Source organism: Paramormyrops kingsleyae, chromosome 24 (assembly GCF_048594095.1).
Source record: "Paramormyrops kingsleyae isolate MSU_618 chromosome 24, PKINGS_0.4, whole genome shotgun sequence".
Lineage (NCBI taxonomy): Eukaryota > Metazoa > Chordata > Actinopteri > Osteoglossiformes > Mormyridae > Paramormyrops > Paramormyrops kingsleyae.
Window position 1 is genome coordinate 13,319,956 of NC_132820.1, and position 24,027 is coordinate 13,343,982.

The 24,027-nt window shown below is 49.1% G+C and overlaps 2 protein-coding genes across 5 annotated transcripts; one reads left to right on the forward strand and one right to left on the reverse strand.

The window, feature by feature from the left end:
* Positions 1-1,027: 1,027 nt before the first annotated feature.
* Positions 1,028-14,572, forward strand: LOC111850633 (RAC-beta serine/threonine-protein kinase). 4 transcript variants are annotated; one of them, XM_072706300.1, is made up of 15 exons: positions 5,039-6,420; positions 6,458-6,517; positions 7,211-7,285; positions 7,557-7,685; positions 7,794-7,905; positions 8,019-8,163; positions 8,437-8,568; positions 9,687-9,752; positions 9,994-10,062; positions 11,942-12,064; positions 12,201-12,329; positions 12,439-12,653; positions 12,743-12,830; positions 12,993-13,095; positions 13,454-14,572. In XM_072706300.1, exons 1-15 carry the CDS (start codon positions 6,144-6,146, stop codon positions 13,522-13,524), a joined length of 1,794 nt encoding a protein of 597 aa, XP_072562401.1. In that variant the 5' UTR covers positions 5,039-6,143; the 3' UTR covers positions 13,525-14,572. The 4 variants fall into 4 exon arrangements, with proteins under 4 accessions (XP_023680505.2, XP_072562402.1, XP_072562401.1 ...); XM_023824737.2 differs by lacking the exons at positions 5,039-6,420; positions 6,458-6,517 and adding an exon at positions 1,028-1,417 and having other exon boundaries at positions 7,097-7,285; XM_023824738.2 differs by having other exon boundaries at positions 6,364-6,517; positions 7,097-7,285.
* Positions 14,573-19,403: 4,831 nt separating this feature from the next.
* Positions 19,404-23,959, reverse strand: si:ch211-266i6.3 (cytoskeleton-associated protein 2). The gene is made up of 7 exons (XM_023824651.2): positions 23,823-23,959; positions 23,476-23,541; positions 22,531-23,378; positions 21,986-22,328; positions 21,842-21,902; positions 21,550-21,748; positions 19,404-20,597 (listed from the first exon to the last, which is right to left on the reverse strand). Exons 2-7 carry the CDS (start codon positions 23,512-23,514, stop codon positions 20,324-20,326), a joined length of 1,764 nt encoding a protein of 587 aa, XP_023680419.2. The 5' UTR covers positions 23,515-23,541; positions 23,823-23,959; the 3' UTR covers positions 19,404-20,323.
* Between the last annotated feature and the right edge of the window lie 68 nt (positions 23,960-24,027).

Here is a 24,027-nt window from a genome sequence, read left to right on the forward strand (position 1 = left end):
AGAGATGGCTATCTCTCTCCCTGTCTCTCTGTCTCACTCTCCCTGTCTCTCTCTCTGTCTGGCTTGGTGCCCCTATACTTCTGTAATACAGCTTAAACATCTACTCTGGATCAGCGCACAGCCTCTGGGAATCAACAAGACGTTCTGAAAGGGCATCGAGACCCAATGAGGCCATACCTGATGTACATATCTGACGAGGTTGATGAGATGCAACTCAGCAGAATTGGTCATCTTCATCCATCCATACATACATTTTAAATAGCTAGTTAAATTCAGTGCAGGGTTGCAGTACTTATGGAGCAGGGATGTCTGTTACAGTGGAGTATAATTTCTGCCAAATTTGTATGTTTGTAAAAAGAAAGGTAGAGTACATCTTTAAAGGTCGTTAATGTACGTGTATCTACATAGAATTTCAAAGCTGTCAAAATTCAAAGGCACTATGAGTCTTTCGTGTAGAATTGAATCAACGATTGTGTATTTGCATGTACTGTTAGACTTCACATTTTCATTTTGCGGAACCATATCTGTGTGAAGAGGTTTGATGGATTACGGTGTTCAGTTTCCCTGCATACGTGTCATATTAGTCCAACTGTGGTTGGTCAGGTGATAAATAATCAGGCTCAGGTCTGAATGTTTGTTCCGGGATTAAGAAATCGTTTATTATAATGCTATAGGCTAATACGATTTATGTGTTCACGATCTGCTTCCCAGCATGGAACGGGATGTTTTAGTGACAGAGCTCTGCTCTTCCTTATTTGAAAATCCCTGCGACATCAAATCCGTAAAACCATGCGGTACCATGTCACGCATCTGGCGCAGTTTCCCCTACACCTGTGCTCCGTTATTGTATTAGATTTTCTTAAACAAATCTGTCGTGTACCTAGGAAATAACGTTCCACGTCAGCGAATGCCATTGACAGAAACGCTGCGGTGTTTACGTGCGTCATGCCAAGCACAGCGTAACCTGCGCACAACATGCGTACATACGCGTGTGTGGGCCCGTACGGACACACGGCGACCAGCGCCATTTGCGTAACGAGCCTCCGCAGCCGGAGCTCGGTTTGTGGACCTCTCCCGCAGGCGCGCGTGCACTTGGCGCTGAGTCTCTGTTCGGATCCAGACTGGTAGTGCGCGCGCGGCAGCACCGGGGAGGCGGTGTGTGCGTCACTTCCGCCCAGGGACTCGTGCGGAGTTCCTTTTTTTCTCTCTCTTTTTCTTGTTTGATGTCGTTCACTGGACGAGGCCTGGTGGTGATTACGGCTGGGGCAGCCCGGGACAAGGGGGGGGTCGAAGCAGCACAGCCGGGGAGGGAAGGAGACAGAGCGGAAAGCGAGGAGCGGCGCGCCCGTGGATGTTGTGATTCGGCCTCTGCAGCAACCTCGGCCGGACGTGAAGAGGAGTGAAGGAAAGCCCCGAGGTACACCGCCAGCGGGTCCGGGAGGGGGGAAGCACGGCCACGGCGGGGTGGCCCGGGGGGTCTGCGTCGGGCGTGCGTGGGGCTGCGGCGCTCCGCCGGAGACAGGTCTCTGCGGGGCCATGACCGTGACCATGACCGTGAGCCTCCTCAACTCGGCCGCCGGATAACAGACCCAGGTTTTCTGCATCGACTGCGGGCGCCGGGGGGTCTGACCCAGCTCACGGCTGCCGGCGGTGTCATTAGACCTTAGCCGCGGTTTCCGTGGTACCTTGGTCCTGCTGCCCCGACTCGTTTCCTACATTATCTGCGTTGGTGCTTTTTTTTTTTTTTTTTTAGCGTTGGTTTTAAAATAACACCCGTAAAAGGTTTTCTTTCTACGCGAATCCATCCCGGCTTCCGAGGTGCCCGTCGGCCGGGGAGACCGCTATGCTGCCCGGCGGGTTGCAGCTCCAGTGGCCGGCGTCTGTCTGCCTTATAAAAACGGGAAAAGTCTCTTTAGCTGCTAGGCATCACCCCGTCGTTATTATCTACATTATTAAACTACAGACTATTATTATTAATAATAATCATCTCGTTCAATACTGGACTTTCGTTGTGAACATACGTTTAGGTTGATTGTACCATTTTATATATTATAACGTTTCATATATTAGTGAATTCTTCTCTGAAGATGTGTATAAAGACGTTGGCGGCGAAGCACTTAGGAAACTAGCAGAATTGCATGGTTTATAATTGTCTTTGTTTTATTTTGACTCGGGACACATCTATAGCAACTGATGAAGACCAGCAGGTGTCATTTCATGTAAATGTTTATTATTTTTATTTATTTATTTGTTTATTTATTTGTTTAAATCTACGTTCACATCACCGTGATCGTGCCCGAATCGGTTAGAAGTAACTTTCCATTTTAAGATGTTTAATGAGACGAAATATCACAGGATTGAAATTAAATCCTTTAACACCAGTCCTACAAATTAGGAAAGTGTGAAATGAATCCGCCGCCGTTTCTCTCCCTTCTGCCGCTGTCTGACAGCTTCGCTGAAACGCTTTTCCTCGCACAGGTAAAAGTTATTGTTATTAAGGTATTATCAAAAAGCAGAACAAAATCGCAGTTAAGGAGTCAAAGCCTATTTCGTTAAAACTACTAACGGTGTGTAGAGAAGTCTCGTTATGGCGAATAAATTAGAGCAATATATTCTGAAGAGTAAGAGATTGGGATTCTTCAGAGTATTAAGGTTAATTAAACATGAGGAAGAAGTGTTTTTTTTTTAACCGTTATGTGATATCTTAATTCCTTATTTTCCTTTTGCGTCACCTTTGGTTGCGTCATTTAAGGTAAATAATGCAAAAGGACTGGGATCCCCTGTGCGGTCTGCCAGGTTTGGTGTGATGAGCTGTCTGTCTCCGTCACAGACCGGCTGGTTATTCAGAGCCAAAACGTTTCTGATTTTTATGCCTGATTAGAGAACTAACCTGTAGAAACTCCTGGTGTCACTCAGCGAATATCTGTTGATCCTTCAGTTAACACCGTTGACCAGTAGGGGACGTAGAGGTTAAGGAATTGCAGGCTGACATAGAAACATTTCCTTATAACAAGGTGTTAAACCTAACGGTGCGAAAGACTTCAGAACCCCAGTGCAGTGCGATTAGTGTGCTGTCAATCGCTAACAAGCTTAATCTAGTCGGAATCGGTAGTTTTTTTTCCGCTTGAGTACAAAACACGAACAAGGACAAAACAAGGTGGATGTTGATGTTTTTTTTTTATTTGTTTTTTTTTAAACACCCCGATCAGGGCTACTCTAGTAACTAAGTGTTTTCTGTGGTGCTGGCAAATGTCACATCTTGGTGTCTGAAAGGCATCAGATAAAAACAGCCTTAAACAACATCAGCGCAAGGAAATGTGCTGGCCATATCACCTAAATGAAGCATTAACATATCAGCCCTTTTGCGTGCTTTACCTCCGTAAGAGTAAAGGGTACTGGATTTCCTTTTTTGTAAAGGTTAAAACGCGTAGAAGGTCCTGAAGACTGAACTGAAACGCTTAATTTTGGACGTACGACTCCAGAGAAATCTCAGAACTGGGGAGCGGGCTGATTTGCTGCTTTGAAAGCTTCTGCTGTCCTGAAGAGGTTTACACATCACACCGCAGTTTGTCAGGAGTTTGGGAGGCTGGGGTGCCGTGATTTTGAGGGCATTCTGGTGTCTGTGGAAGAGGTTGAAGTTGGGGGAATGTGATTTTTACCTAACAAGGACTGGTGAATGTTTTTATTTTCTTAATCAATATTTCTTGGGTTTTCCTTCTACTTTAAGCAACACATTATTAGTTAGTTGTCTCCTGTCCACCTGTCGGTGGTCGTCCTTTTGGCCGCAGTGTCCAGCATCGAGCCTATTGGCCCCATAATAAACTCAAACGGAGTGTAGCATTGTTCCCGTTGGGCGCGGTTCTCTGATTGGCTGCCGATTGTCTGATACAGAGATTACGATGTTCTGTTCTACAAAAAAAGAACACCCGACCCAAACAAACCATGCAGATTTATCTGAATGCCGAGATCTGCAGATATCAGCCATTGGCAAATCTACATTTAGGTTAATGCTCTTATACTAAAATTACGATTTTACCCCAACCGCCTTAATTGTCGTCTTGGTGGAATACGTGGTAGGTTGGTGACTCAGCCATGTTGATGCTGATGGCATGAGGTGTCCATGGTAATCAGTATAAACGTGGCTTGGGCCTTCAAGTGGTGTAGGGGGGACTGTTAAGTTTGGCTGCCGAGAAGATTGGAAGAGATTTGTGATCACTCCCCTTCATCGCCTCCGTCCATGAGAGGGGCTTCCGGTGCCCTTGGGGACCAGTTTAGGGACTGGAATCAAGAGGGACAGTGAGTAATGACCTGACCTAGTTAGGGACAGCTTGTCTGTCTTGGTCTCAACTGCTGTGATGCTTTGGTTGAGCGACGACTCCAGCAACGCAACCTCGCTTTCATACGTTATTATATGTTGTGAGCCGGTGTGGACTGAAGCGTCTGCCAAATTCTAAGAGTAGTGTCAACCAGACAGATGTTTGGTCTGATTTGGCGTGAAAAGCCCAGTCTGGCAGGACTGCTTACACGCGCAGCGAGCGCAGCCTTTGGGTTTTTCAGCTCTGCGTGTCGGTTGCCTGTAAACGGCGTATTTGCCGCGTCAGTGTTATGAGAGATCGTGTTGACAAGGTGAAATCAATTCTCAATCACAAACAAATTCTTGTGGTGTATAATTCCTGTCAGGGGAGCAGATGCTTTCGGTCTGCGAAAATCCCCGTGCCGAGCAGGAACGCGCTAATCAGTCAGTCATCAGCTGATGGCTTGAATTCGCAGTGGCTCAGGCTGAGTCAAATAGCAACCGAAAGGCGGAGCGGGGCGCCGGAGTCAGCGCTGACACCGGACTCGCAGCCGAGAGCAGCCTTGTGTCTGAGGAGGTGCTGGCCATCCCTTTGCGGTGGCCGGCCTGTTTCCAGGCCGCTGGCTTTCTGTGAACCAGCAGAACTTGTTAAACGTCAGGGATGGACGACGGGAACCGTAGGATCGCTTTGAATTTCCTCTCTGCCCCCCCCCCCCCCCCCCCGAGCTGCTGTGTGTCTGCGGTATTTGGCTCCTCCCACGTCTCGAACCCGCATAGACCCGAAACCCCAGACGAGTCGAGGTTCCCTGTCGGTGGGGGGAGGGGTGGTTGGTAACGTAGGGGTGCAGAGCTTTCGTAGAGTCCCCTGCTAATTCTGGAAGCCTTTTTGACTGAAGTGCTTCTCCCGGATGCTGCTGGGAGGGGGAGCGGGGGCGGGGGGGGTCCGAGGGATGCGTGGGATGAGGTTTCGGTGCTTCGCTATTAGGACTAGGGCATCGTTTGGGTGTTTTTCGACACTGATGCTAAAACGATACTTTTAAAACTGTGTTGGTCCCTAAACGTCGCTCGAATAAGGTCAAAGGCCAAACGAAGGTTGACGACGTCTTTTTTATTTCTAGGGCAAATTTGAACTTTGAATGAAACAATTTAACTTAACACTTATATATGCGATAAGTACAACACAGTTGGCCCACGCTGTTGAGCAGAGTGCATCCCTCTGCCTTCAAGTGTGTCCCGTGCCATGCCAGACGCGTCATTAAACTTGAGGCCTTCCCCCTTCACGCGCAGCTGCTTTTAAAGTGCACCCCAGCGTCGCAGTCCTTCCGAGTGAAATACAGCTTTAGACTGTTCAGCTTTAGGCTTTTTAACTGGGTTTGAAGTAGCTACTGGCTAAGGTTTGGCATCTGCTGACATCAGAGCAAGTGTAACATGAGCTGGAGATGGAACGTAAGGTGCAGTGATGCTTGTGCTGCATGAGCACCAGAGGGCAAATATTTCAGTGGACGGCTCAGGCATTTAAGAGGCACTGGTATCTGCGTGGCTGTGAGGTGAGGTCCAGTACATGTGGGCACCAGGTTTCGATACCCAGCCCTGTTTGTGATGGGGGGGGGAGGGGTGCTTTGGGGCAGGGGGGGGGGGCTGGGAGAGGCAGCCAGCAGTTACTTAGTGTTCAGTTTGTCTGTAGGTCATTCAGCTGGCTTCCTGTATGGCGGTTTGGACGCACAGGTAACTCCTGTCCGGCAGCTGGTCAGCCACTCCGTCACAAGGACGGGATTTAGTCAGGAGTAATCCGGCACAGAGTCTATGGCGGGTGGGGCAGGAGTGCTCCAGGCCGGTGGTCTGTGTGTGCATGCCATCCAGGGCTACTACTGCCATCCAGGGCTACTGCTGCCATCCAGGGCTACTGCTGCCATCCAGGGCTACTGCTGCCATCCAGGGCTACTGCTGCCATCCAGGGCTACTGCTGCCATCCAGGGCTACTGCTGCCATCCAGGGCTACTGCTGCCATCCAGGGCTACTGCTGCCATCCAGGGCTACTGCTGCCATCCAGGGCTACTGCTGCCATCCAGGGCTACTGCTGCCATCCAGGGCTACTGCTGCCATCCAGGGCTACTGCTGCCATCCAGGGCTACTACTGCCATCCAGGGCTACTGCTGCCATCGCGGCTGCCGTGCAGTGAACCGTCACAAGTACAAAAACGGGCCATCTTTCCTGCGCTGGACAGTAAGCAGGCAGTCCTCATCCAGTGCCCCCCTCCCATCTTTAGCCCTCTTGTCACACGCTCTCACTTTGTCCTCTCCCTCCCTCCTCTCGCTGCCCCCCCCCCCCCCTCCCACACTGCTTGTGATTTATCTGCTTTGGTGTCCCTGACCTGGACAATGACTTTAAGCGTAGTAGCCCGCAATTTCCCTGAATAACCCTACGCTCCTCTCTGCACAGCACCTCCTCCTGGTAGAACAGGGAAGTAGTCGAAGCAGGTGATGCAGTGTGATAGGATCTGTGAATGAAGAGAAAGCCGTAGCATATTCGTCTGAGATCGAAAGAGCTCCCTGGGGAGCAGGGCCTCCTCTTCCTCCCTGGGGAGCAGGGCCTCCTCTTCCTCCCTGGGGAGCAGGGCCTCCTCTTCCTCCCTGGGGAGCAGGGCCTCCTCTTCCTCCCTGGGGAGCAGGGCCTCCTCTTCCTCCCTGGGGAGCCGGGCCTCCTCTTCCTCCCCGGAGATGGCTCCCTCTGCTTTGTCTGGTGCTCACACCCCCTGTTTATTTTCTTCTCTGTCCCTCCTCCTCCTCCTCCTCCCCCCCCCAGGTTCCCAGGTGTCGTCACGCCCTGTCCGTGCTAAAGCTCTCCTTGACGTGCGCCCCCCCTCCACCCTGCCACGACATCGCCGCCCCCATTAACCTCCCCCACCCCCTCCCCCAGCGCCGCCCCCTGACACTCCCTGCCCAAGCATGAACGACGTTACCGTGGTGAGAGAAGGGTGGCTTCATAAGCGAGGTAAGGAGCACGGCAGTCCATGCGCGCCCCCCACCCTGTCAGAGGGGTCAGATTGCGTTACCCAACTACAGCCAGTTTGTCAATATTTGCTTTTATAGTTTCGTCATTGGGACAAAAATAAATATTACTGTCATTATTACACAGCAAAATCCAGTGTTTTACTGTACGTTGGTGATCTGGCGTTTGACCAGGCCATTCTCACAGTATAGAAATCTAAAAGTTGCTGTTTCCCTGACTGGCCTGTGGGGGGCGCTATTCTCACCTCACACAGGTGAGTACATCAAGACATGGAGGCCACGGTACTTCATCCTGAAGAGCGATGGCTCCTTCATTGGCTACAAGGAGCGGCCGGAGACGTCGGACCACAGTCTCCCCCCTCTCAACAACTTCTCGGTGGCAGGTAGGGTTCCTGGGGCGGCGGGGGTTTCCCCGACATCGCGGCGCCGTGGGGGGGGGGGGGGGGACTATCTGGCGTTCTGCTCTCGCTCATGCCAACTCCCGCTTCCAGAGTGCCAGCTGATGAAGACGGAGAGGCCCAAACCGAACACCTTCGTGATCCGGTGCCTGCAGTGGACCACGGTCATCGAGCGCACCTTCCATGTGGAGAGCAATGAGGAGCGGTGAGGGAGGGGGGGCCGCAGGGGGACGGGGGTGTGGCGACGGGAGCTCGATCATCGGCGGCTCGTGCTCCTCCGTGACTCTCGAGATGACATCTCCCGTGGTCTGTGTCCAGGGAAGAGTGGATGAAGGCCATCCAGACCGTGGCCAACGGCCTGAAGATGCGTGAGGAGGACGAAGCCATGGACTTTCGCTTTAGCAGCGACAGCAGCGGCATGGAGGAGATGGAAGTGACCATGTCCAAGTCACGCAGCAAAGTGGTCAGTGCCGGACAGCCGGCCGGGGGCTACCTGTCCATCGCCCTTCCCCCTCTGTCTCTGATTCATGTTGTCAGTTAATGAATCAGCAAATCTGAGTGTCATGTGACCCGAATGGTCCCGCAGAGGTGGGTTAGCATGTTAGCTCTGTTCGCTGCTCATGCTCGTGTGACAGTACACACTCCGCTTTGACCTTGGGGACAAAATGGCCGCCTCTCCAATTCCTTTGGTTAATCATTTTCCATGCCCCCCCTCCCCCCCCCCACCCGCCCGCAGACCATGAATGACTTTGACTACCTGAAGCTGCTGGGTAAGGGCACCTTCGGGAAGGTGATCCTGGTGAAGGAGAAGGCCACAGGTGTGTACTACGCCATGAAGATCCTGCGCAAGGAAGTCATCATCGCCAAGGTGGGCGTCGCCCTTCGGGATGGGCCTCTCATTGGCTGCGATTAACCCTCTGGGGTCGGGCGCATCGTCGACGATGCAGCGCATTTTCCGCGTCTATTTCAGTTTATATCTCGCTGAAATCTTTATGTAGAATCATGAAGAAAAAAAAGCGCTGACTGAATCCGTAATCGGTCTTCTTTTCAAAACGTCCATTGTCGGAAGTATTAAAGTTTTTAAAATTAGGCTAAATCGGCAAGAAAGTAAACCATGTCACCTTACTTTGTTTTACCTGCATCGGGGGCGTGTAGTACCGCTCTCACCCGAAGATCGCTATTCACATTCTAAATAGCCGCATTAGCGCGTATTCAAATCGCATTCGCATGGTAATTTGAGGAACAACGCAACAGTGAAACGCGATCCAGATACATCCCCATCAGCACCATAAAAGGGGGGGGGGGGGATGTGGCCAGGTGTCAATGGCTCATTCATACACATTAAAGTTGCTACATATTCAATGAAAGGAGCCAGAAATAGTGACATGAGTTTGGTTTTTCTTATTTATTTATCCAAATGAATGTTGCATCTACACCATTTAGTCATCTTCATGTAGCCAAGACTTTGGTGATCAGATATCTGGGATCAAAACAAACTGCCACCATTGCTTACTATGTACTTTTATAATGTTTCTGCACGTGTTCCAAACTGCATTTTGCAATGTCTGTTGTCTTTGATGCCAAATTACAAACTTAATATGAATCTGACATATTTACAAAGTACATTAAAATAAAGATGAGTTTAATGGCAACACAAATATATAAGAAATAATTTATTTGCCATGAATTAAGTTTATAATATTGAAAAAAATGTATGACCATGCCCCAGTCAGTGAATGTGTGTTCCCTACCCCTACACCCCAGAGGGTTAAGCAGTGTTATACAGCACTTGTCTCCCTCCCCCCCCCTTCTGCCATGCATGTTGCTGATCCCATGTTCAGTGCATATTGTAAAATGGAACGTACCATCCGGAGGCGGGGAGGTTGGCTTCCTTAGCGTGGGCTGGCTGTGTCGTTGCCTGCCTCCTACGCCATGACTCTGTCTGCTAACCTCGGCATACATGCCCCCACTCCCTCCCCCCCCCAGGATGAAGTGGCACACACCGTGACTGAGAGCCGGGTGTTGCAGAATACCAGGCATCCCTTCCTCACTGTGAGTATGCGAGGGTGGAAGCTAGGGACTCAGGGGATTCCAAAGAGAATGCTGTGGTCATACCTAAATATTCAGAAGACTGACCGAGGGGGGCGGACATCACACTGGTGCAGTGTGGCGACAGGGGGCGCTGTTCATATTTCCCAATGAGGTTTTTGACTGTCTTGGCCACACCCAGCTGTCTCACCCGTGTCTCTCGACCATACAGTCATGTTGACGCCATGCTGCTATACTTTTTCAGACACTAAAGTACGCCTTTCAGACCCATGATCGCCTCTGCTTTGTGATGGAGTACGCCAATGGAGGAGAGGTAAGTGGGCAGGAAAAGGCAGCCTAGTCCTCCCCCCACCAGAGGGCGCCGGCTGCAATGAGTTCCATCTGTAGCGCATGTGAAAATAAGCAAGCAGCTGTAGTCTTCCACAGATCTGGTTAAAAGAAAACACTTTAGGATGCATTCCTATTTGTGAAAACCTTCAAATTCAAGTTCATTGGTGTTAATCAGCTAGTGTTGGGCGGTAGTGATGCGCGGGTCAGGTATTTTTCCAACCCGCGGGTCCCGCTTTTATGAAATTATTTGGCCCGCCCCAGCCCGCCCCGCAAATAAAGTGACAATTTCTTTACCCGCACCAACCCGACCCGCGGGGTCCGCGGGTTACGAGACGACCCGCGCATCACTACTGCTTGGCGCTTTCGTGACTTGTCACGTGACGTATAACCTTATCAAAGAACTTAATAAAATATGAAAATAGATATTCCCAAATATTTAATAGGCTATAGGGAATTGCACGCAACATACATGGATTTTTTATTTAATTTTGTTTTTAATGACCCGCCCCAACCCGCCCCGCAAATAAAGTAATAATTTCTTTACCCGCCCCAACCCGACCCGCGGGTTACCCGCGGGGTCCGCGGGTTACGAGACGACCCGCGCATCACTATTGGGCGGTATACCAGTTCATACCAAAAACCGTTTATTATTGTTATAATATGAATTTTTCTTATACCGCAATGCCAGTTTAAACAGCCTACACAACGTTCGGAAAGTGGTGCAGCTGGAAACCGTTTAAGGGGGTGACCCTTTTCACTGCTGCACCGCTAAAAATGTACCACGAAAGATCAGAAACGGAAGATATAGCTGACGCTGGAGTTGGAAATAATGAGACACTGGGGTTGTCAAAATCGATTCTCGGATACTAATCAATATTAAAAATTAGTATCTGATTAGAAACTCATTTTCACCTTTATTGGTACCAACAGTGTGGTTTTCGCCTCATTCGCCACAGTTCACACAGCATCACTACAGCGCAGCCGCACGTACATACACACTCGCGCAGCCCCTCCCCTCCTCTCAAAAGCCGCTGAACGCATTCGCGCTGGTTAACACACACATACAGAGTTACCCGAACATGGCATTTGCTGCAGCTGAAGGCACTTCGCAAGCTGCTTTAGTAAAAAGAAAAAAAAAAACGCAAAAGTGCCATTTGGAAGTATTTTGCAGACGAGCATGGAAAGGCTAAGGATGTCGATAAGCCTCTATGCAAACAGTGCTACAAAGTTGTGGCGACGAAGTCAAGTAGCACGTTGAACCAGGCGAAGCATCTTAAAGACCGACATCCCGGGAAATTTCGCGAGGTCAGTTCCAGCAACACTGAACTATTAAACACTTATCAAAAATGTTAGCTTGGCCGGCGCACACTATCTATAAGCAGTTAGCCAACAAACACTTTATCATTAAGGTAGCGGATAGGCGCAATGGCTAATAATAAAATAATATAGTTAATGTTGAAACAATACAAAAATGTAAAACAAAAATGTGTCCTGTAAAATGTGGTAAACGCTCAGTAATACTTTATAAAAAAAACAAAAAAAAAACAATATAACTTCGAAAAATACCGTGATATAAATTTCTGGTCATACCGCCCAGCTCTATAATCAGCCATGATCTAATTGTTCAGCGCTTAATTATGTTAATTGTGACTGGCTAATCAAGGAAACTATTTCGTCTTGGCTATGGGAATAAATGTGATGCTCCTAACAGATTAATTTAAATATGATTTGAACTGTGAAATCTCTGTTCTCTGTCGTCCAACTGATGATGAGTGTTTTTTACCGTGATCGCTAGGCTTTGGCCGTCAGGCGCTTAATGTGTGTGCAGTCAGCTTTATGTCGCTGTTCCTCTCTCTCCATAGTTGTTCTTTCACCTTTCCCGGGAGCGCGTCTTCACCGAGGACCGGGCACGATTCTACGGCGCCGAGATCGTGTCCGCGCTGGAGTACCTGCACTCTCGAGACGTGGTCTACAGGGATCTCAAGGTGAGGGACTCGGGTCAAAACCGGCTGGGCTGCAGATGGGACGCAGTCCAAGATCTGCATTCGCGGAAGAGACTCCTAAGTAGACGTACATATGCATGCCTTCATCTGCCGTGGTCTGCTTTGGATTTCCCGGTAGCTGGAGAACCTCATGCTAGACAAGGATGGCCACATCAAGATTACGGACTTCGGCCTGTGCAAGGAAGGCATCACCGACGGGGCCACCATGAAGACCTTCTGCGGCACCCCCGAGTACCTGGCCCCCGAGGTACGGCCCTTCCGGATGCTAAACACATTCCCGTGAGATCATCAGGTCTTCAGTGTTGGGGGAGTATGTGTCCTGTGGTCCACAGCCTCTTGTCTCTGCTCCACCCAAGGTGCTGGAGGACAATGACTACGGCCGGGCAGTGGACTGGTGGGGGCTGGGTGTGGTCATGTACGAGATGATGTGCGGCCGGCTGCCCTTCTACAACCAGGACCACGAGCGGCTATTCGAACTCATCCTCATGGAGGAGATCCGCTTCCCTAGGAACCTGTCTCCTGAGGCCAAGGCGCTTCTGGCCGGGCTGCTCAAAAAGGACCCCAAGCAGAGGTGGGGCTCCGTGCTGCTGATGGTGATGGTGCTGGCGGGGGGGGTGGGGGGGCGGCTGTGCTTTGGAGGCTCATAGTGCTGATTTGCAGGCTTGGAGGCGGGACTGACGACGCTAAGGAAGTGATGACCCACAGATTCTTCAGCTCCATCAACTGGCAGGATGTCCTCCAGAAGAAGGTGAGGAGGGCTCATGCAGGGCTTCAGGGGCATCTGTGGGTCAGGAGTGCAGAGCTCCTCAGAGTCGGGCAAATTGAAAGTTAAGCCCCGGCAACCACTGGGTGTCACTGGCTGCTGTGACTGGCTCAGCATCTGACTCTCTGATTTGATTGGCTGTCTCAGCTGACCCCGCCCTTCAAGCCCCAGGTGACGTCGGAGACGGACACGCGTTACTTTGACGATGAGTTCACCGCACAGACCATCACGCTCACACCCCCGGACAAGTGTGAGTAAAGTGCCGTGTCTGCGCAGGCGCATCTTCACATCTGCGCATGCCCCGAGTTTTCTCTGTGTGTCTGCACATGCGCATTTACGCATGCGTCTGCACGTGCCCATCTGTGCATCTGGACCTGCGCAGGCGAGTCTTCACATCTGCATCCAATGCATTTCTCTTTGCCCAATCATGGCTGCGCATATGTCTGCTCATACCTGTCTCCACCCACCTCTCTGCACGTCTGTGTGCGTCCGTCTTCGTCTGCCCAATCGGCTAATCTCCATGCATCTCTTTATCTGCGCATGCGTGTGATTAATTGTTTTGCGTCTCCCTTTGAATTCCCTCTGACTGTCTGTCCATGTCGCTGCAGATGATGGCCTGGACTGCGAGGAGTCGGACCACTTCCCGCAGTTCTCGTACTCAGCCAGCATACGCGAGTGACGGCACCCCGGCTCCGCCTCTCGCTCCCTCTCACTCCCACGCACGCGCAGTCGCACGCGCAGTCGCACGCGCACACACAGCCGCAGGCCCCGACCTCAGGAGCAACACGTGCCTTCGTCGCCGCCGGCCTTCTCCGGTCCACCAGCACCCGACACGCTCAACACGAAACGACCCGCCGCGTCCTCACCATCTTTCAAGAAGCAAATTTTTCGGAAAGAAAGTATTTTAAACCTTATCTGTTTTCACTCATTGACATGGTTTTAAAAGCCATATTTACATTTTTTTTTTCTTCCTAAAGGTGCTCTTTGTAGAACTGTTACGATACTTTGGACCCAGTGCTGATGGTCTGTGTCAACTGTGGACAGATTAGAACAGATTGGCCCTTAAATAAATAAACCACACAAACTGAAGCCCCGGACTTAACCTGGAGACTGGAAATAATTGTAGATATTTTTCTTGGGGGCTGGGAGGGAGCTGTCCATCTGTCGGGCTGCTGGCACCTGGGCAAAAAAAAGGACAATGCCGATTCATCCAGACTCATTTCAGCCATTTTGAATGTAAAAGAATCTCAAGTGTTGTTTTTTTTTGGCCCTTAGACGGTTGCTGTTACCATGGAATGTTCCAGAACTCACTTCACAGTTATGAGCATTGTGCATATCATATTATTATTATTTTGTCTTGTTGAAGCAGTATGTGGAGAGATGTGTTATATCACCTGGGGCTTGACAGTAGCGTGTAGACTCACACTTCTGACCGTTTTGATTATAAACAAGCCATATGCTTCACTCTCTGGGGGGGGGGTCACACCTGTGTGCCCCCACGGTGCTGCTCCTGTGTTGTCCAGGACGAGGCAGGACCTCCGGCTTATTGTAAACATCACAATGACAGTTTGGTTTTCTTGTTGCCTTTTAAAATATTTCAATGCTTTGTAACTTTTATAAATTTAGGTCCCCCCCCCCCCCCATAGTCCTTTGTATCCCTTGATACTTTGGAAGGTAATGCTCAAAAAAAATTTATAAATGTATATTAAAAACTTTTGTTGTGTTGATTTTCTAGGTTTGATGTATTATTAATCGAATGATGAGATGGTTGCAGCTTGTGGTTCAGTGGGCTAAGATTCTGTGGTTGTGATCAGAAGGTTGCTGGTTTGAGCCCAGCCTCAGCACATCTGTGGGTCCTTCAGCAAGACCCTTAACCCCTCAGCTCCCTGAGTACTGTTATGGGTGGCTGCCCTTCACGGACAGCCTGCTCTCACCTATAGAGAGGAAGTTGGGGGAGGCGTAAAGAGAATTTCCCCAAAGGGATCAATAAAGTCTCAATTATTATTATTACAGGGATTTTGAGCCATTCCTCTTACAGATCAGTAGCCTGGTCACTACGAGGGAAACATTTCCTGACTTGCTCCTCGAAAACACCCCCAAAGTACATCGCCTATTCAGATCTGGTGACTCTTCAGGTCATGGAAGATGTTCAGCTTCAGCTTCACTTTCATGCTCATCAAACCACTCTGTCACCAGTCTTGCAGTGGGTATTGGTGCATTATCATCCTGATTCATGGCACCATCTTCAGGGCACAGTGTCCGTGGCAGTGATGCGACCATCTAGAACAGGGTTATTCAACTCACGGTCCTCGAGGTCCGAGCACTGCTGGTTTTCCAGCCTTCCTTTACCTGTCAGTCAGGTGTGAAGCCTCTGACCAATCAGAATCAGTAATTATTAAACTAACTACCTGGGAGAACTGAAAACAAGGCCTGGATTTGGAATCGAGGTCCAGAGTTGAAGAACCCTGATCTAGAACAAGTCCTGAGCCTAGGGAATGCCATGGTATTGCAGCCCGAACCATCAGTGATCCACCCCCATGCTGCACTCGGGGTACACGACAGTCTTGTAGGGTTTCTCTACGCTGTAACTCTCCCAGATGTGGAACGACTCATCAGAGAACAATACAGTTCACTACAATTTTATAACTTTGCATTGTTGGCATCATTGAAACAGCTGTGTTCTCAGTACAAGCCAGGTTAGTACCCAGACAGCCCTTTCAGACCGTTTCCAATGCGCCCAGTTACTCCTGTTGGATGTGGTCCGTCCTTTTTGGTGGTATGCTGACATTACCCCGGATGCTGTCACACTCGATACACCATAGAAACTTGCTGTCCTGGCCACAGATGCACCAGCAAGATGCGCACCAACAATTTGTCCTCTTTTGAACACTGACATGTCTACCATGTTGTGTGGATTGCAGTGTTACATCCCTTTCAGCCCATGGCTGCAAAGTATGTTTTGTTCCTTATCTGTCTGTGTCTTGTTCTATTCCAGGCCTGGCTCCGTACGTTAATTGATGGGATGTGCTGGCGTGCGAGGCCTGTCCCAGATCGATTGCATAAAAGGGGGCTTGGTCTGTGTGTGGGGGGAGAGGGAGCTGGGGGGTATTTTCCGTACGATGCTTAAATCATCTGAAATCGGATGCCTCATCCTGGATGAGTTAATGCCAGTGAGACTCATCCAGGATAAGTCGGTTTTTCAAGCGCAGCTGTGTAGTAGATTAGTCTGGCTGGATCCGTTCATCGGAGATGATTGCGCGCGTCCGCGCTGCTTGAAAACCCCATATACATCGAGTCAAGAAAACATGACGAAAGGAAGAGCGCACCTTTTCACACAAGCGGAGCAGGGCCTCGTATTAGAAGGATATGAAGAATTTCAAGAACTAATATGCACAAGGGGTGACAGCAAAACCAGCCCAAACCAGAAAAGACGGCGGGCAAAAAGTGGCCAACAAATTAAACGCGGAAGTAGTGTTCAATGTACTTACTGAATGCAGCGTTTCATTCCTATGTGTCAGAATAATTATTATTTAATACAGTAAAATCCAGTTATAACGGACTTCAAGGAACCTGGCAAAAAAAGTCTGTTATATCCGAAGTCTGTTATGTCCAGAGTTGCTGTATGGCCAGAACACAACTACAGGACACCATTTACTCATGCCACACCCCAGCAGACACACTTGTGGTATAGATTATTATATTGTACATGTTGTAATCCAACTTTACCTGAGCAGATGCGTGACTATTAATAATCCAGACTACGTACGTATCTGTGCTGGAAATCGCCGGGATGCTGCGTGCCTTGTAGGCTGTGTCAGGGTCAGCTTCTGTCCCACTCTGTGTCCCTTCCCCGTTTGGCCAGCAGGTGTTGCTGGTCACCCTGTCCCTTGTGCTGTCAGTCTTTGTGTCGTCCCTTGCTCCCTGTCAGCTGCATAGCTCAATGTATTGAACATGTGCCTTCCAGTGACCCACTCTGTCTTATGTTCGAATCCCACCTCTATTTTTGTAGATTTTGTTCCCTAGTGTTTCATTGTATGAGTTTTTCTAGTTCCTGTGTCTTCTGATTTTTATTTGGTTTTTGTTTAATTCTTTGTGCCCATTGTTGTATTTCTACCTGTCTGTTATTCCCCAGTGTTAGTTTCTGTTTCCCTGGTTAGTTCTTAGCTTACCTGTTCAGTTCCCTGAGTTAATTAGTTTCACCTGTTACCCGTGCTTGTACCTGCCCTTGTGTGTTTCCCTGATTGCTCGTTGTCCTGCACCTTCCCCTATTGGTTAATTATCTGTTTCACTCCTGCTTGTCATTACCCTGTTGTTTTTGTATTTAAGTTTCTGCCTGAGTTTTAGTCCCTAGTGCAGGGCTATTCAACTCAGGCCCTCGATTCCAAATCCTGGCCTTGTTTTCAGTTCTCCCAGGTAGTTAGTTTAATAATTACTGATTCTGATTGGTCAGAGGCTTCACACCTGACTGACAGGTAAAGGAAGGCTGGAAAACCAGCAGTGCTCGGAACTCGAGGACTGTGAGTTGAATAGCCCTGCCCTAGTGGTTCATTGTTTGTGATAGTTGTATTGTCAGTAAAGCATCTTGTCTTTGCCCCTGCACCTCTGCCCAAGACCATTCATGAGCTAGTGGAGATGGATTTGGAGGAATCCACTTCAGAGGACTTGTGACCCTAGCAGTGCCCTTGTGTGCATCCGGTGTTCACGCGTTAGGTGGGGGTACTGTAACGTAAGTAATCTGCTTCAATGTTTAGTTAACTTCACCCTCTTAAATGGTAATGTAATATATATGGTACAATTGAATACTCAACCTAGAAACCGGGCTTCTCATTCACACCTTTGTGCACTATAGTATGACATGCCTTGTTTCCATCTGATTTTTAAAGCAGTAAATCAGTCTGGACCAGGACACTGTCACCTTTTCTATATAGTTGGGTACCTGATGTGTATTGAGAAGTTGATATTTGCCTGGCGCAGAGAGGTTTATGCTATTAAGGTTACAGTCTTGAGGGCCTTTGAACTAATTCCCAAGGCTTATCGGCAGCGTTTTAGAAATATGTGAAAACAACCAGATTAAACAGATGTTGAATTTGCTGGATAGTTGCAGTTAAAATGTCAAAGGTGGTGTGTTGCTTCTAATGTTAAAACGTTTGACAATATGGTGGATTTAATAGTTTTGGAGCAATTTAAAAATACTCTGGCAGGGCGTGTTGCGACATATGTGGTGAAGAGAGGCTCAGAACGAAGCTGAGGCGGCTGTGTTGGTAGATCAGTATGAATGAACTCATAAGGCTCATCCTGGTGACGCCTGCTTTTAGCAAGTGTCCAGAAAGATGTAAATTCATTTCACAATAAAAGTCCAAGTGTTAACACTCTGCCGGCTGTTGGTGTTAAATCTGAATTAGAACAAATGGGGAGGGGACATTGGAAATGGAATAGTCCAGAGTTGTAATCCAAAGGAAAATCTCCTTACTCCTATGTGAAACCTACGTCTTTTAGTGTAGCGCCTTGTGTCACGCATCACTCTAGTTCCTTCTGAAATGAATCCTACTGATGCCCCATTTATTTCAGATGGATTTGTTTCATTAGTTGGCCGTGCAGAGAAAGTTCCCATGAAAATTTTTGTGTTTATTTTGAGGTCTTTATTTCCGTTTTCAAGTTCTGGGAGGTATTGATCGCAATACTTTTGAGGTTACTTTACTCAAGGTGGTCCTTTATTCTGGTTTAGTGGAAGGTGAGGTTGAATAGTGGGTGGGTCCTGCCCTCTCTGTTGAGGGGGTGTCTGTGATCCTTGGGAATAATTTAGCTCGAGAACGTGTCTGGCAGAATCATCCTGCGTCTGTGGAAACTGCTTCTCAGTCGGAGTCCGATGCCCTTACAGAGCAGTTCCCTAATGTGTTTGCAGCCTGTGCAATAACCCGCGCTGCTAGTCGTGCTGCGGCAGAGGTTGAACAGCTCAAGGTGGTGGCAGGGAAGGCTAGGTTCGCGTTACCAGATTTTCCATTACCATTGTCACGTAGCAAGTTTAAGGAACAACAGGCAGATCAGTCTCTTCTCTGATTGGTCGAGCTGTTTCGGCTGACTTTTGAGAGCATAGCTCATGGGTACGCTATTCAAAATGGATTGCAGGTGAGAAAGTGGACACCCTTAACTGACACTGTACTGGGGGAGCCATGGTTACAGGTTGTTGTGCCTTCTGCCAACCATCAGTCAGTGATGAAGACCGCTTTCTTCCATATGTATATAGCGCTGCAGAACCTTTTGCACTATTTGTTTGTGTTTTCAACATATGTTGCACTTGGCTCATCTCCATGCATGACTTTAAGGCCTATTGCTCTGCTAATTGCTAATTGAAACTCTGCTCTTACCGATGGAACGTGCAATCAATGGAGACTAGCCACCACCCTGCGCATATGTAGCCGTGAAACCACAAACACTATTCACCAGTGTTTGTTTCATTGTCCCGCCCCTGCAGATTACAGCCTCGAAAGGAGTTTTAATGGTTAACAGCCCTGTCTGCAATTCGGTCACGTCTTCATGTATCTTTTAAATAATGGACTGTTTCGTTTATTTCAGCATTTTATTTTTTAAAATAATCAATGTACAAATTCCTTCCATGCCAATGTATTTTACTGATTTCTTTTACAACAAAGCAATAAACTACGGCACTTTGTCACACTTGAAACAGTGTCAGCCTGAATATTTAGTCAGAATTTACCACACTAGAAACACCCAGTACTCACATGAGGAACAAGCAGAACAGAACCACAGGCTGAATCAGGGTAAACAGGACACCGTTTCACACGGTACTATGAGCTCTAACAGAAGCAAGACTGCAGCTAGCAGTGTATCTGCATGAAGCAGTTTAGTACAAGCTTAAGGCCCATTTTAATATACTGTACATTAGTGCAGTTAAGTAGATTTCCCCCCTAACCCCCAGCATCCTCCAGCCTGTCACTTAAAAGGATCAAAGACTCAGGCCACTTACTCATGGCAGCCGTTGGTGACCTTTGTAACAGGAACAGAAGCCTGGCACCCACAGTGGGGGGAGGGGCTAACTGGGCACCTGTCAATCACTGCCATATAAGCCAATCGGAAATGGCTTAAAACACTGAGCACCAAGCACCCCCAAAGTGGGTTATGAACAGGGGTGCAGAGAACTGATACGGAAGTACGCATTCACCTTTAAGGACGATACTTGCGGCAATTGATTGTTTGAAAAAAAGTACGCATTTGCGCTTTTACAAACAATTGATTGTTGCACAAATCGTTCTTAAAGGTGAATGTGTACTTGCGTACCAATTATCTGCACCCCTGGTTAAGAAGCCTCTGTTTAACCATCGGTCCTGCTTGGAACTGCAGCAGGATGAGAAAAATAAATAAAAACGTGGCGAGTAAATATGGCACAATTGTTAAATATAGTGCATCCATGACACCAGAAGCCACTCACACCAAAGCCGGGCTCTGATTGGCCCCTGCTCTCAGAGGCCCGCCTCTTTGGGCTGGTATGGCAGGGCGGGGTTGTGGCGGTAAATGTAGGCACTAACGTCCCCAACGACGTCGTCCAGCTGCGCCAGCTCGGCGAGAGAGGCCACGCACGGGTCGTGCTCCGCTAGCAGGGCCGGAAGCCGCGCAGACTGCCGCTGGATTCGGCACGAGCGACGGACCGGCGTCAGGAACTTCAGATCCTTGATGGTGCTGTGGCGGCGGGGGGCGCTGCCCGGAGTTGTGTCCTGCTGGATCCTCCTCCTCATACTGGGGAGGGGGGCAAAAAATAAATAAATCAGCTCAACTGCCAGTAATGCATTATTAAGCAGTGAGCGGGCAGACAGACTGAGACGGACAGGCAGACGGCAGACTGAGACGGACAGGCAGACGGCAGACTGAGACGGACAGGCAGACGGCAGACTGAGACGGACAGGCAGGCAGCAGTCCAGTCAATTCAAGCTTTGTCATCTCAACCATGTACAGGACAGAGCAAAACAAAATAACATTCTTCCTGGACCCACGATGCAATACTCCTGACTGGGTGGACATTACATTGCTAATGACACAGTCTTCGGAACAAAGTACATAGTGCAAATCAATTATTTAAAGGGAGGACAGAGTACTACTTCTACTGCCTGGCCAAAAATAAGTTGCATTTCATTGGACCTCCTTTAGCTTTGATTACAGTGCATAATCAATGTGTTTCCACATGGTTATGCAACAACTACACATTGTTTTTCATCCAGATTTGCATTAATTTCTCGCCGAGATCTTGTATTGATGACAAGTGAGTAGAACAACTCCATAAAGTCATCTCCAGCACATCTCAAAGACTTTCATTGGGGTTAAGGTCAAGACTCTGGTGGCCAATTCATGTGTGAAAATGATTCCTCATGCTCAATGAACCACTTTTTGACAGTTTGAGCCGGATAAATCTTGGCATTACCGTCCTGCAATATACCCATGCCTTTAGGAAAGGAAAAATCCATAGAAGGGATAACCTGGCCATTCAGGAGATTCATGTACTCAGCTGTAGTAATGATTCAATCATTGGCTCTTAAGTACTTGCTGATTTAAATTCAAAGTGACATTTTTTTGGCCAGACAGTGTATATTTACTACCTAACATAAGAGACACGCCAGTTTACACAAACAGTGAACATGCACTGCGTAACACTGGGGAATTAGCGGGCTGTCCTTGTTGAAAGGCGAGCGCTGACCTCTGCAGGTAGGGTGTGGTCCTCACGCTGTATCTCACCACTGACGCTCCCTCCAACTCCTTCACACCTTCCTCATCGTGCTCCAGCTCCTCTTCACACTCCTCCTTCACTGGGTTGTCCTCCTCCTCTCTGTCCCCCTCCATCTCGTCCAATTTATCCCCTTCGACTTCCTTCTCACTGTTCCCACGGTCTCCTGAATCTACATGGGACAGAGGTGATCAACCCGACATCCATCGCCGACAGTGCAACTCGTTAAGCCACGCCCCACTCGCACCCGCATCCGGCGACTTACTCGCATCGGACGCTGAAGCCACATCCATGGCCTCCAATGCAGTGCAGAGATTAATCACCAGCTAACGGGTGAGAAGAGCAACATCGTTAAATACGTCACACTTAGACGCCGTGACCAAAGCAAAATTAATTGAGAGGTTCTTACATCATCCATTCGGACTTCCGGGTCCTCGGGCAGCTCTAAGTCCGAGTTGTCCAGCAAGTCCAAAGTAGTGTTCAGCAGGTCTGGCTTGGGTGAGGCCGTTCTCTCGGGTTCTGACCCGAGGCCAAACACAGATTCCCTGGAAGGTATGAGGTCCAATCCAGGCTGGGCCATAGGCTGAGGTTGCAGGTTCGAATCCTGCTTTCCCGCAACAGCCTGGGGCTGGGAGCCAGCTCTGGGCTTTGGGTGCGGTTTGGATGCAGGTCTCAAATTGGCGGTGGCAGCCGCAGCCGGGGGCCTTCTCAGAGTCTTCCCCTTGGCGGCCAGCCACACTGAGAGCTTGGCCCTGATGTAGCGGGAAAGATGGGATTTTACACCATTTAACACGGGAACATCAACACACACCAGGGCAAATAAGGACAACAATGCCGGCACAGACAGACTATCGTGACAAAACAGGATGCGATTGACAGTAGTAGATGTAACATGCATTCTTATATACATTTATTTTCAGTCGCTTCAGACGTATTGTGCCAAAAACAACTCGCCTTCTCTCCTCCGCGGTTTCCATAGTAACCCGGTACTGACTCGTGCTGCTGGCAGTTGGAGGCTTTGGGGCTTTCTTCTCTGTTGCTGCCACCCCTAGAGGCCTGGGTTTGACACTCAGAATTGGCTCCTTCCTTCTCAGAGTGCCGGGCGCCTTTCTGGACCCTGGTCTGGCCAGGGCACCTACAGCCGGCCCCTTCAATAAGGACTCTAGGCCAGGGGCTGGTCGCTGAGGTTTGGGGGCAGTTGGCTTTGGAATCGTGTTCCCTGCGTTCTTGTTGGCTGGGGGTTGAGGTGGCTTGTGTGGTACCGATTTGGATCTGGGGGGCAGAGCCATCTTCTGCACTTGGGGCTTTGAGGGCGCTGCAGCAGCCGTGGACATCGCTCTCCCCCTGGTCAGATTCCCTGACTTTGTGATCCCTGCCTTTGCTGCCACCGGCTTTGCAGGAACTTTAGCCGCTGCCTCACTGTCGCCACCCGCTAGCTTCCAAAAGGAGCTCACCTTCGACTGAACCACCCGGCCTTTGTAGGTGCCTGGGATGGACTTGGGTGGGCCGACAGCATGGGGCTTGGCAACCTCTGCAACCAGCTTCTTCTGCTGCACTGCTTGCTGGGAAAGGAAGGCTTGGCTGATGGTTTGGCGCTTCTCATTGGACGGCTGAGCTGCTGGCCCCGCCCTCGGCTCATTCTGCTGCTCAGTCAGGGTCTTGGTGGCCCCGAGGCTGGCTGTCTCATTTTTCTTACTGGCTTTGGCCAGGCCGCCTGCCGCCACACCTGCTTTCCTGTTTTTAAGCACCGGCTGGGTTGTTGATTTATTGCCTCCCGTTGCTGGTTCAGTGTTCTCTTTATCCTGTGTTTTCAGGAGCAGAAGGACAGACCACGACAATATAGCACTGCGCAAACCTATAGCAAATTTACCCATTATACAATATACAGAAGCATTTTACCTTTTTAGTGTTCATTTTCCTTCGCATTACCGGATCCATTTCGCTGGGTAACCGACTGCCTCTGACCTGCCAGACAGCAGCGTCTTTATACACTGAAGCTGAACACAACCAAACTAAAATATCGATTAAAAACGTCCAATAAACAATAAAAAAATTGGTCGATGTTGACGGAAGTTACAAATAACGACAATAATAAACTGTCAGAGAAAAACTCTGTAAAACTAAGAGTAAACAAATAGTATTCGTATTAACAAACGAGCTATACACCACGTTGCCATTAGCGAGCTACGTTGGTTAACATGCGCTGCAGCTTATTTACTTTACAGGCTGTGTTGTTAGCGTCTTACCTGTATATTCTTGTTAAATCGTCGGTAACGGAGACGTTGCACTACCGCCCTGTTACTCTACAGCCCGACCGGCCGGACTGAGCCGTTTCAGCGCCGAGGACGAACGACGCTGTTCGACTTTGGCGCTGGAGACTCGGCCTCTAATTGGCTCGTCGTGCTGCTCTGAAACTCAAACGAGCCAATCAGAGAGCGCGGTTGTGTGCCT